This window comes from Bactrocera neohumeralis, chromosome 2 (assembly GCF_024586455.1).
Source record: "Bactrocera neohumeralis isolate Rockhampton chromosome 2, APGP_CSIRO_Bneo_wtdbg2-racon-allhic-juicebox.fasta_v2, whole genome shotgun sequence".
Taxonomy (NCBI): domain Eukaryota; kingdom Metazoa; phylum Arthropoda; class Insecta; order Diptera; family Tephritidae; genus Bactrocera; species Bactrocera neohumeralis.
Window position 1 is genome coordinate 63,036,106 of NC_065919.1, and position 12,420 is coordinate 63,048,525.

At 33.1% G+C, this 12,420-nt stretch overlaps 4 protein-coding genes across 6 annotated transcripts; 2 read left to right on the forward strand and 2 right to left on the reverse strand.

Moving 5' to 3' along the window:
- Positions 1-40: 40 nt before the first annotated feature.
- On the reverse strand, positions 41-1,659 carry LOC126759038 (mediator of RNA polymerase II transcription subunit 6). Its single transcript, XM_050473596.1, has 4 exons — positions 957-1,659; positions 728-902; positions 570-675; positions 41-498 (listed from the first exon to the last, which is right to left on the reverse strand). The coding sequence occupies exons 1-4, from the start codon at positions 1,154-1,156 to the stop codon at positions 125-127; spliced, it is 855 nt and encodes a 284-aa protein (XP_050329553.1). The 5' UTR covers positions 1,157-1,659; the 3' UTR covers positions 41-124.
- A 591-nt stretch (positions 1,660-2,250) lies between these two features.
- Positions 2,251-5,157, forward strand: LOC126752233 (N-alpha-acetyltransferase 80). Of its 2 annotated transcripts, XM_050462896.1 has the most exons (3): positions 2,251-2,665; positions 3,398-3,516; positions 3,637-5,157. In XM_050462896.1, the coding sequence occupies exons 2-3, from the start codon at positions 3,484-3,486 to the stop codon at positions 4,138-4,140; spliced, it is 537 nt and encodes a 178-aa protein (XP_050318853.1). In that variant the 5' UTR covers positions 2,251-2,665; positions 3,398-3,483; the 3' UTR covers positions 4,141-5,157. The 2 variants fall into 2 exon arrangements, with proteins under 2 accessions (XP_050318853.1, XP_050318862.1); XM_050462905.1 differs by lacking the exon at positions 3,398-3,516 and having other exon boundaries at positions 2,257-2,665.
- A 1,926-nt stretch (positions 5,158-7,083) lies between these two features.
- On the reverse strand, positions 7,084-9,792 carry LOC126752222 (uncharacterized). Of its 2 annotated transcripts, XM_050462883.1 has the most exons (4): positions 8,898-9,792; positions 8,573-8,821; positions 7,697-8,425; positions 7,084-7,629 (listed from the first exon to the last, which is right to left on the reverse strand). In XM_050462883.1, exons 1-4 carry the CDS (start codon positions 9,556-9,558, stop codon positions 7,322-7,324), a joined length of 1,947 nt encoding a protein of 648 aa, XP_050318840.1. In that variant the 5' UTR covers positions 9,559-9,792; the 3' UTR covers positions 7,084-7,321. The 2 variants fall into 2 exon arrangements, with proteins under 2 accessions (XP_050318840.1, XP_050318831.1); XM_050462874.1 differs by having other exon boundaries at positions 7,697-8,821.
- Positions 9,793-10,676: 884 nt separating this feature from the next.
- Positions 10,677-11,700, forward strand: LOC126752242 (40S ribosomal protein S29). Its single transcript, XM_050462918.1, has 3 exons — positions 10,677-10,796; positions 11,227-11,326; positions 11,394-11,700. The coding sequence occupies exons 1-3, from the start codon at positions 10,735-10,737 to the stop codon at positions 11,400-11,402; spliced, it is 171 nt and encodes a 56-aa protein (XP_050318875.1). The 5' UTR covers positions 10,677-10,734; the 3' UTR covers positions 11,403-11,700.
- The last annotated feature ends 720 nt before the right edge of the window (positions 11,701-12,420 follow it).

A 12,420-nucleotide genomic window follows, 5' to 3' on the forward strand; every position in this document is an offset into this window, starting at 1 on the left:
AATTTGTCCGATAGGCGAGTTATTATCAAACGTTTTTGGATTCAATTAAATTCGCACATTTATTTTTACGAATACTTCTTGTGATAAGATATAAAAATTATAAATGTTTGCAGGTAATTATGTTTTACATTTTTATTTTCTTTTCTGGCGGAGGTTTCATATCAATACCCTCGACCTTTGGCTCAATGCCACCTTGCGCAGTGTTAGGTGAAGGACTTGCCTCTGAGGGAACCGCACCATTATTAGAGGTAGTAGGATTACCAGCGGCATTATTTGTCTCATTTGGATTTACTTCTGTTGCTGTGTTCTGTAACTGATTTTGTTGTAACTGCTGTTGGTTTTGCATTTGTTGTTGATGTATCATTGGCGGTATTGGAGGTGGAAATTTGCGCAATAATTCTGCTAAAAGCATGTCAACCCTTTGCTTTTGAAATATTGTGCCGCTATCGTCTTTGTTCGATGAAGGGTCCTTTTTATTACCTTTGGATTTATCTGAAACTATAAATAAGACATAATATAATTGTAATATATTTCCAAATTTTTGTGTAAACATTAATGCATTTACTAACGTGCTTTATTGGCAACGAAATCCCATGTATAGCCTTTATTTGGATGATAACGGGAATAGCTGCTGGCTTCTTCGAAAGCTGATTGCAAATTCGTAACCGTAGCTAACTAAGATTTACTTTAGCATTAATTACTCATTTTTAAATTGATTAGTTCTTACGATTCTTGAATTAATTACGCTTGCAAGATCAGGCGCTTTATAAACCATACCACCTATAATGTAGTAATCAGCCATTGGTGTCGCCTCTGTGGGACTATGCCGATGTTGCTTTCGTATAACATATAATATAGGTTCGGCAACGTGAAGCAGGATATATTCTACACCAACCATATTGCTATAAAGTACCATATTAAAAGTAAATAAAACTTATATAATTTAAATACTTTACTTAAGATGCTCTAGGCTCAACCGTTGCATACGAATAGTTTCATTGTTGCAAACCCTATCATAAAAAGGATTCGATTTGCGACAAAAGTAATCCATAACAGTGGCTGGACTCAGTGACGCCATCATTTGTGTATCGTGCCATGATACCCATAGCTGATTCTCTTGTGCTATGGGCTGGGGTATCTGTCGTCCTGGCAGCATTTTCAAATGTTATAATTTTTAACTAGCACTTTCTACAATTGTTTCTGTTTTTTCGCCGGTTATGTCTTTGCTTTTTTATCACTTCTTCCTTAATGGCTAATTGCACCGCTTCAGGGTCAAAGTGATGAACTTGAACGACAAGTGTCACTTCCTTTTCTCTCTATTTGCACAGATGCAAATTGTTTATGTTTTATTTTTAGTTTATGTTGACTTATTTTTAATACAGATTTATTTATTGTTTGTTGTGTAATAAATCTATCGCAGTCGGTCAGTGAACGCTGGCACAAAACGTGAGGGCGTTATAGCAAATAAATTTATCAACAGGCACGCGACACAAATTCAGGTGAGTCACTACGATATACTTTCACTTTGGCATTGTTGTATGTCTCTCTTGTGTATTGTGATAAACGTTCTGTTGTAATTTTTTATTTATAAACAAAATTCGTTGTAGTACCAAAATTAACAAATCGAAAATTGTCAATAACAAATGCGCGAGTTGAAAATGTACTTGAAAACAGCTGTGAACTGGGTTGCATTGTCAACAAAAAAGTGTAGTAAAATAATAATGTGATAACGCAGCTAAAGGTCATGAGCAAGAATTTAATAAGTAGACTTTTTAGATGGTTACACCATGTTTATGAATTAATTTCCTAGTAGTAATCATGAAAAAATTTTAATGTGTTTGCTATTATTGCTTAATTTGAATAAATAAGATTTTGGCGCTCGGCAATACTGGTCAGTGGTGAGTTCAGCGAAATATGCAACCAATTGTTGATGGATTTTTAGAAGAACGATAAAAATTTCAAATATTTTAAATTAACATTATTGTTAGCAGAAACTAACTTTTTTCTCATAAAATTAACTTGTACACAGTAGCGTTATGACGGCAGAGTGTCAAGGATTTTTCAATCGTTGGTATAAAAGTAAATATTTTCAATAATAATACTTGGATTCTTTAATAATGCTTCACTGTACAGCACTTTTTAACTTTTGGTTTTATGCTCCAAATTCGCCTGGTTTGACGAATCAGCAACTCAAAAGATAATAAGAAAAACATTTTTGACACTTCACTCCCGTTATTCTTTATATTACTTTACCTTTTTGCAAAAATCTATTTATAAAAATTTGTTTTTTATTATTAATTTGGTGATTTGGCGCCAGCTGAAATATACATATTTTTCAGCAAAACTTTTACGCAGACTTATTAAATGCAAATTTGATTGAATTTATTCAAAAAGCATTGAATTACATATCAACGATTATTTAAGATAACATATTATTATACAATACATAAATTGTGCGAAATATCTAAAATATTTATTAAAAACCACCAGTGACAAAATTTAAAAAAAGTAGGGAAAACAATAGAAAGCAATAGTTGGCTATTCGCTAATTAATAACATACATAGGCATTGAGGCAGTACCAATTTGGGCAGTTCAATCAGTTCGTTCTTTACAGTCCGTCGTGGCGTTTCTAAAGAAGAGCAACAACGAAGAAATCACATTATGGTAAAAATCAATTTATTAATCGCTTTTGTGTTTCATATTTTGTGTTGGTAATTTAAAGTTAATTATTGTTGCGAATGTTTATTATAAATTGAGTGTCAAGTGTAAAGAAGTTTCGCCAATTCAAAATGTTCAGAATTTGTTGACTCATTGCCAGTTGAATGTAGCGTCTCCACCTGTTTTGCCACTACCTTAGTATTACGTCGATGTGTTATCTCCACATGGAAGTTAAAAGTATGGATTTAATTTCTTATAACATTTTTGGAACAGAAAAAACAATATTATGTAATATAGCGGGTTTGGTTGAGCCCCTTTAACTTGTTTACTTGGTCTCTATTCAAGGCGGTTGAATAAAACCTTGAAATTCACGGACAACCGCCTTGCGCTCCAACAGATTGCTCATATAAATATTTAATTCTAATGTGTTCGCAGAAAATGTTGGCATATACATACATATGTATATATTTTGTACGAAATGGTTTTATTTTTGGAATTTTGAGTAAATATTACATATAGCATAGCTTATTGTTTAAACTGTTTATTTTGGCAATAGGCAAATGAAACATTTTTATGTTTTGAAATTACATATTGAATGTTTAAAGAAATTTCAAAATTGTTATTTTCAAACATTGTTTCTGTTAGGTGTTTGCCATTTGTTTTTGTCGTAAACGTGTTATTTATGTCCCTATCATATTTTATCTGCTTACAAAAATATTCGTATTATATGAATTGTAGAATTTTAGCAACGCTTCACTGCCTTCTACAGTGGTGGAGATTATCAAATTATTTAATAGCCTCTCTACCTACACCACTATCAGACTATGCGCTTCATTAAGTCGGAACCGTACTATGAGGTATCCATTACACCTTATTTATTTCATAGTTTTTCTTATTGATTTTAGTATATTATTAATAAATATGATAATTGCATAAGATGAATGGTTGTGATAATCAACAAATTTAATTGATTTCAGGGTCTTCCACCATTTAATGTGTCGGGTAGCCCCTTCAGTGTTGTTCCTATACACAACTATCCCGAGCTAATGAAGAAGACATGCGAGCTGATTAACTCTGAATGGCCGCGTAGTGAGACGGCTCGCATGCGATCGCTTGAAGCTTCCTGTGATACACTTCCCTGCAGCTTAGTTTTAACTACGGACGGGATGAATCGTGTTATAGCTCATTGTAAGTTAAGCCAGATACCGTCCAAAAAGATGGCCTGCTTTATTGAGTCGGTGGTGGTAGACAAAAGTTGTCGTGGACAAGGTTTTGGCAAATTAATTATGAAATTTGCGGAAGACTATTGTCGCATCGTATTGGATTTAAAAGCCATTTACTTATCAACCATTGATCAAGATGGGTTCTATGAACGTATCGGTTATGAGTACTGTGCGCCCATATCGATGTATGGGCCGCGTCATTGTGAACTGCCTAGTTTGGAGAATGCCAAAAAGAAATACATGAAGAAAGTCTTATAGATATCAATGCCAGTATTTTTGCGCCAAACAAAAGGAATTGCAAAAATTAATGATTGGGATATTGGCGAAATTACGAAGAGAATGGAGATCACTTCAAGAGGAGGCAAGGTTTACACGCTTTACAGCTTTTAAAAAGTTAAAAATATAATATACATACATATAATTAGAAATAACGCTATATCGAAGAAACGCACAAGCCTTTGTCGATATTAACAAATTAAATTTGTTATGTATAATATAAAGGAAATGAACTACGGACTGTAATATAGAAATATTTAGTTGTTAAAAATAAGATATTGAAGTGAACGTTGCGCCAACTCGGTGAACTATCAGCTATCTCTTCGAATTTTTCGCTAATCTGCAGCTAAACGCTTTGATATACTACAAATAATTCCATTTATGCATACATATTTTTACTGATATTGATTTCCAAATATTGCTTTTTAATTGTATTTCTTTTTATTAAAGTTTCAGTTCATCTGCTTTGATATGCTAACAAAAAAACTTTTGTTATGCTAGCATTTCATCAGCATTATTCTTTCTGGCCCTGGCTTATTTATTATTGACTTTTTTTATTATTTTGAAATAGACGTATTTTTATTTTCATCAAATTTAATATTTTTTTACAAAATCGCAAGATATTTTAATAATTAATACAGATGTGTTGTAAACGTATCAAAGCAATTATAAAATATATTGAGAGCGAATGAATCTGCCACATAATATCACACGTTAAAATCTTCCAACAATACTTAAACATAGTGTACATATGTATGTTTGTAGTTTATATATACAGTACATTCTTTTTTAGTTATTGTTTAAGAATGTAATTGTTAACAATGCTTTGTAGGTTTAGTAATACATAAGTATTTATAATAAAAATCCAAACTGAAAAGTGAAATGAACACAACACCGCATACATGTATGATTATGTAGACAACACAATGAGTTTATTAAATATAAAACACGAGTTGATGATAATTGATAACAATAAATAACATAGTTTTTAAATACAAACTACTATTGAATTTTTTTATCAAATTCATTGAAACCAGAAAAAAAAATTAAATATTAACTTAATAATTGTTGTAGAACCAGAAAACATTTCTAAAGTAAATTCGAGGGATGGTGTCCAGTTGACAGCCCTTGGTCGGATAAAAAACAGAATCTGTTCCGGTTAATTAGATCCGACTGTCGTGGGAATGGTTAACTTTTTAATATTCTACTTTGATTTATAGTACAATAACCCCGAAACAATTTTCTGCGTGGATACATCATTCCGATATTTGTGTCATATATCAATACACAAGATACTACAAAAGAGACGTGTTTTGAGCCACTTAAAGATCGTATACAACCAAAATTATACTTTTTCTGGCACAGAAGAGCGAGATGACCTGAAAATAGCATACGAATTTCATCTATCAAGTTCAAGTTCGCGGCGACATAAAACACCAGCCATTGCCGATATTATTTATAATGTAACCTACAAACACACATACATATGTGAGTATGTATGTTGGACTTTCAGTTGCATGCCTTGCCACAAAGTAGACGACAAAAACAAAAAGCTGAAGAATATTTAGGTTTGGCGAAGAAGACGGTGTACGCACGACGGTGTAAGACAATCAACAATTCAGATTAGAAATTTGGACGTTGATGAAATGGTTGTGTCTGGTTATTTTCATTCTCGTCTGCCTATTGCTGCAACAAACAATATGATGCAACAAAAGCACTAAAACCACTTACATATCTCGTAGTACTGGCGAGATGTGTAAAGTACATACATATAGAGGTGCTGACGCTTATATGCATATGTATGTACATATATATTAAAAGATGTGTAGTGGTGCATCTGGTGTAGTTTCTGGCATGTTACATTAAGCGTTTATAATATATAACGTGTACATGTAGGATAGTGTGTACGTTTGTGTAGACTCGTGAAAACATTTTTAGTGCTCAAAATTTGCGGCACGTTTCATTTTTATGTTTACATGTCGAAACTTGTGTAAATTTGAATAGAAAATGTGCATTTGCATTTTTGGCAATGACCACCAATTTGCCACCGGAAGGGAAATGATCACAAAAATTTCCGCATTAGCATTGTCATGTTTTTGGCAATTTTGATTATGCGAGCATTCAAAAATCTGAATTTATTATGAAGAAAAGGGAAGATCTCAGCCAATTAATAATTTTAATTGCTTTAAATAACATTTGTCAACGATTAATGCTTAGATTGTCAGACTTTGGAGCGCAAAGGTATTTTTTTATATTCAGAACCAAAAATTGCATCTTTCAGAAAAAATATTAATTGAACTAACGTTAAAAGTGGTTCTATTACTTAAAAAAAACGTTAACTTCGGTTGCAGCTTCACAAATATAAAAGATTAAGACAAGATCTTGATTTGATAGGCCAGTTTGGATAGCAGAGAGAATACCGTTGCTTTAGACAATAATCCAGGTCAAATTTCAAGAAGACATCTCGTCAAATAAAGAAGTTGTTTGACCAAGGATTTTTTTGACCGATCAGTTTGTATGGTTAGGTAATAATCCGTGCCATATTTCGTTAAGATATCTTGCCAAATACAAGAGTATTCCATAAAATAACATAATTTTGTTTGTTCAGTTTGTAAGACAACTATATACTATAGTGGTCTGATAACGGCGGTTCCGACAAATGAGCAGCTTCTTGTGGAGAAATGGACGTGTTTCAGATCTATATCTAAATTGTTCATAATATAAGGGAAACGATTCGATTTTGAGTATTTATTGATATTTATATAGATTTATTGATATGTATTGAGAGTTACAGTCAGATTAAAAAAGTTAAAAATCTTCACGCCTTACAATACATATCAAAGTATAATTTCACAATGAAATTATGCACTAAAATTTAGTTCTTACATGTGAAGTTATGCACATAAATTAATGAAAATCATGAAGTGTGGCAATCTTAATTGCGTTGTTATGATTACGTTTAATTAAATTACTAATAAAAACAAAAAAAATCAAAAAATCGAATAGACTAAAGTTTTGACAGAAAAACTTCGTGGCCGTGGCGTCAAACACATAGCAATTGTTTGTAAATAAAAAAAGAACGGAAATTAACTACAGAAAAATTAACATAAAAAATAAATATATAAAAATTGCGAAATGCGTGTCTAATAAAAGAAAAATCGTATTACTGCATTAGTTTTGTAGCCGATGCATTCGAATTAGTGGTAATCTTCCGGGCATCGATTTCGTCGTTGCTTTTTGGAGTTTCAGTATTTTTGAAATGCACCGTCATATTATGCTGAATATGATCCATTATACATTTAAATGATATCTTACAGATGTGACATATAATGGCTTTATTCGGTGTACGATGTATACCAGCATGAGCTGTTGTTTTCTTTACCATTCTTGCTGCGGGTGGCGCCATCTCCGGCAATAAACCGTCAACTGCTGCAGCCGCGCTGTTCGCTATTATGGTAATTTCAGCAAGCGCTAAAAAAAAAATATAAAACATAATTTAATTTTTACTCATACTGTATTTAAAATATTTTTATTTTACCTTTTTTATCATTTGTGGAATCTGTAGAACTTACAGAAATGCTACTCAAATCTGAGTGAGAACGCTGTGGCGGTACATTCGTCAATGTATTTTGTATTTGTGAGTTTATTTTAGCACCAGAAGTGCTTACATGGAAGACCGAAGGCAATTGAGCTTTTTCAACATGATCCATTTCATGGAATTTTAACTTGCGCTTATCATTTGGTGGTATTTTTGGACAATTTTGCAGCAGGTGTATGTGTAAAGCACGAAGTAGTGCAAACTTTTTATCGCAATATCTACATTTATTTCCATTATTTGAATGTGTAATTGATGAAGCTGTACTCGCAGCGCTTGTGGCAGTTTTCTTAACAAATGCTGGTACACCATCACCTTCATGAGAACGCTTATGTGCATCTAAGAGTGACTTAAGGCTAAATTTACAACCACAAACTTTGCAAACGAAAATGCTGTCGGGTTTCGCGGTTACAGTTGGCCGAGTTTTCGTATTCGGTGCAGTTAATGGTGGAACGTTAGCAGCTTTAGCCGACACTACGGAGTACATGGACTTTCGATTGGTTGGTCCTTGCTTAGTAGATTCAGTGTGTGGCTTTTGTGTACATTTTGTATTTACCTCAGTTTGTACCGTTCTACCTATTGGCAACATACTTTTGCGATTGTTGTGCGATAGCCCTGTGGGTATGGTACTTTTTCTGTTTTGATGCGTGTTGGATAGAACAGATCGTCGAGCTATTTTACGTGCGGGACTGTTTAATGTGGTCTTTACCAATACCGACATACGTTGTGTAAATGCAAAAGGACGTTTTTCACCTTGCGATGCTACACTAGATGGTAGCATTGATGAGCGTCCTTTTGGATTATATGAAATAGACTTACGCGTATCCGAGAGAGATGTTGTTTTGGATTTATCGTTCTCTGTGATTGTAGCTTCAGCGAATTTCAACACCTTGTTCATTAATTTTGGAATTTCCTTAATCTCTTTGTCAATATTTGATTTTGTACCAATATTGTTTAGTGTATAACGATTATTTGGATTCATAGAAATTCTTGATGGACGATTGGCTTTGAGATCAGGTTCGCATACAGGCTTCTTAATCAGTGATTTTCTTTTGTTTATATCTGAAACTATATAGGTGTTTATAGTAATTTCATCAAAGATATACAAGAGACTTGTAAATAAAGTATAACAATTTGTACACACCTTTATTTTCTGATTTTTCTGGATCCCGTGGTAGTTCGTCGGTTATTGATATCTTACTGTTGGTGGCTTTTGGTGTTGTTTCTTGAATGTTTGGCTCTTCCTTAAGTTTACTAGTATTTATTTCGTCAATAACTGATGTTTCTTCTATTATTGTCCGTAGTGAGGTTTCGTCGTTTTTATTTGATATTGCTGTTACCTGTTTAGGAGGTAAAGCATTTTCCTTATCTGTGGGGTTATTAACTTTTTTGTCATCCATGTCCATAAAAGCAAACTTTAGATCCACACATCTTTCAGCGCCGGAGCCGCGAACAACTTCAACACTACGCAATAACTGTTCCTTGGTGGGTGTCGAGCTGACAACATTATAATCTTGCAAAATACGCTTTGGTAAAGCAGTGAGCTTAGAACACGCGTCCATATCCTTAACTGATTCTAGGTAGTTCAAATGCGAATCTAACGCCTCCAGCGTGCTATTTTGATGAATTTCCTGAGAATTTTCAACAGTTGCCTCCTCATGGTCCATGTTTGACAACATTGAAAGATCACATGTAGTAGCTTCCAATGTTTTATATGCTGCACTAGAAATGCTTGAATCAAACGACAAATACATGGACACTCCGGTAGTATTCGCTTCACTAAATGTTTGCCTAGAGATATCCATTATGCGTTTTTGTTTTAATGTGCTAATTTATTATATTTTAGGTTTTAGCACGTCAGAGTCACAATTTTTTCAAAACAGATAAGTAAAACTACAAATTTTTGAATATCCTCACAATATTAATAAACAATTTTTCCAAAGCCCGCTAAGAATGCATTTATTTTTTCATCTTCTTCTTCAGTTTTGTTGAGGCGTTACTTTTTAAAAGCCGCTTACCTGTCAAATACTTCTACACCAGGGTTGCTTCGTTGATCCTTTTGCAGCTGCTTTAAAAGGTAGGGGTATTCTCTTGCTCTTGCAAGACCCGGTGCACGGTGCAAGAATTGCAGATTTACAACGGCACAACAACAAACACACGCAGAAAAATATTTGCAAGGGCTGTAAAATATGTCAGACCAAAACCTATGTATATTTGCGTGCAATGTCACGCAAAAATATAATTGCAACCCTGTTGTAGTTGCCATTTTACATAAAGGCATATTACGTCGTTAAATTGTTGAGGAAGATAAGTTTTAAATGGATTTTATTATTTCTATTTAAATTATAAAGATTTGTTACAGTTTTTTTTGTTAAAAATGTATGCAGAAGGTGCGCCAATTCACAATAGCCATGCTTAATAGTCATTCACAACAAATTGACCGAATTAGCCATTCGTATATCACTAGATTCTGCAATGGGTGCTCTCGTGCTCTTGTATATTTCGGTATAGTATTTTTGCAATCTGCAATCTTGCAAGAGCAAGAGAATACCCCTGGTGTGTTTATATAGATATTTATAAATAAATAAAAAAATTATACATACAATATTCATAGTAGTACACTAATTTTGAATTATATTTAAGAAATTGATTTACAATATTTCCTTTTTTGTATGGCCTAAAATTTTTTCAACTCTGGTCATGCGCTATTGCATATAAATTTGTTAATAGTAATGGTGCAAAAAGGTTGGAGAGAAATAAATTTGTATATAAGAGTATTTCCGTATGATATGCGCAAAAAATTAGGAAATAAATTTGTGCGAAATGAATAAATAGTGGAATGTATAAAAATTACAAAATGGCAACATTGTGTGCTGCCACTTTCGAAATATGTTTTAAAAGTTCACCACACCCTTTTCAACATTTCGAAGCTCGACGGCCATATTTTCTTTCTTTTGGATTCTTGAAGTGAAATAGCCAACATGGGTTTCGCAAATCTTTGGTATTCTCATCCACGTAAATACGGCCAAGGCTCAAGATGCTGGTAAATATTTTACAAATAATTTAATTTGAAGGAAAATTTCATCACCGAGGCAAAATTCCAGCATGTCGCTAAATTTTACTATGTGAAGTATTTGAGGTTATGTCAAAATGCAAAGTCAATGTGCCTTTGGTGCTGGGGTTTTCATTTGTACATTGAGAATATGCTGGAGTTTTGGCAATAGTGAAATATGCCCCCGGTTGAGTACGGAAATCCCGTAAAATTCATCATTTATGATTTCCTTAATTGAGGGTGGCAAAAGTAATTTGGTTACTGAACGATTTTTCTACTTGGTGTTTGCTTTCATGCAAAAGTAGAATTGGTACAGTAATCTACACAGAAACACTTGCACAAATAAAACATATATACATATAGTATATCTTTGAATAAAACAAAATCTTGTTTCTAATACATATGTTTTAAATATTTATAGCCGTTCCTGCTCTAACCGACATGGTTTGATCCGCAAATATGGTCTGAACATCTGCCGTCAGTGCTTCAGAGAGTATGCCAATGATATTGGCTTCAAGAAGGTAAGCACTAAAACCATTTGAATGTACTTAACAATAAATAAATTGTATTGTATTTATCTACTTACAGCTCGATTAAATTGAGATAAATCTCATCAGATGACACCAACAATATATGTATTGGGTCATCGAAATATTTTCACATATTAATACAAGTAGATTGTTGGAAAGACAAACTGCCTGAATTAATATGTGGGCAACAACAGCAACAGCAGCAACAACAACATCATTTGAAAGTTTGAATAAGAGGCAATGGAATTGAAAAAACTAAATGGTTTTTCAAGGAAGTGAGCGCGAGTACAAATAGTTATTTACTGTGAAAGTGAAATCACTTATTTGAGCTTTCCGATGAAAATAAAACATAACAAGAAGAATTATTTATACAATTTTTTATTTCAACATAAGTTATAATGCCAGCAACAAACATAGTGAGATGCTTGAAAAAGAGGTAGTTTATTTTAGATATTCAATGTCACACGTTGTGTAGCTTTCCGTAATTCTTCTGATGTCCTAAAAAGACAATTTTATGATAATCTTAAGCATTTATTAGTTCACTTACAGCTAGGTATCCCATGATTCCACCATTGTGGTTTTTATTTATTTATCCTAATTTAAGTGAACATTAGGTCTTGTGCGATTGTATTACTATTTTATATTTAGTATAAATTACACTTACATAGTTCTCCAAGTTTTTGGAAATGAATGATTCAGCAAAAATGCCATTGCAGAAACGAATATTTACGTATGTATTTAGCTGGAGAAAATAAAACTCTTTTGGAAGTTACATACATATTTTCTCGTATTCAACCATTAGTTCAGAACATAAACTACGTCAATTCCCACGTTTGGATCGCTGAGTTTTAGAATAAGAACATGAACTACGTCAGACGATTCTAATAACCGGCATTGACTTGGGTTTCGTAATGTGTAGGACACTCGCTACAATAACAATAAGATTACACATAAATTTAAATGTACTTCACCTTTTTTAAAACACCAAAAACATGACCGAATTACATTGTTTTGAAATTGATTTTCCACTTGCATCATTAATGCTTAAAGTTCTTTCTCAGATAGAAGTGCGAAATGAGCTTGTG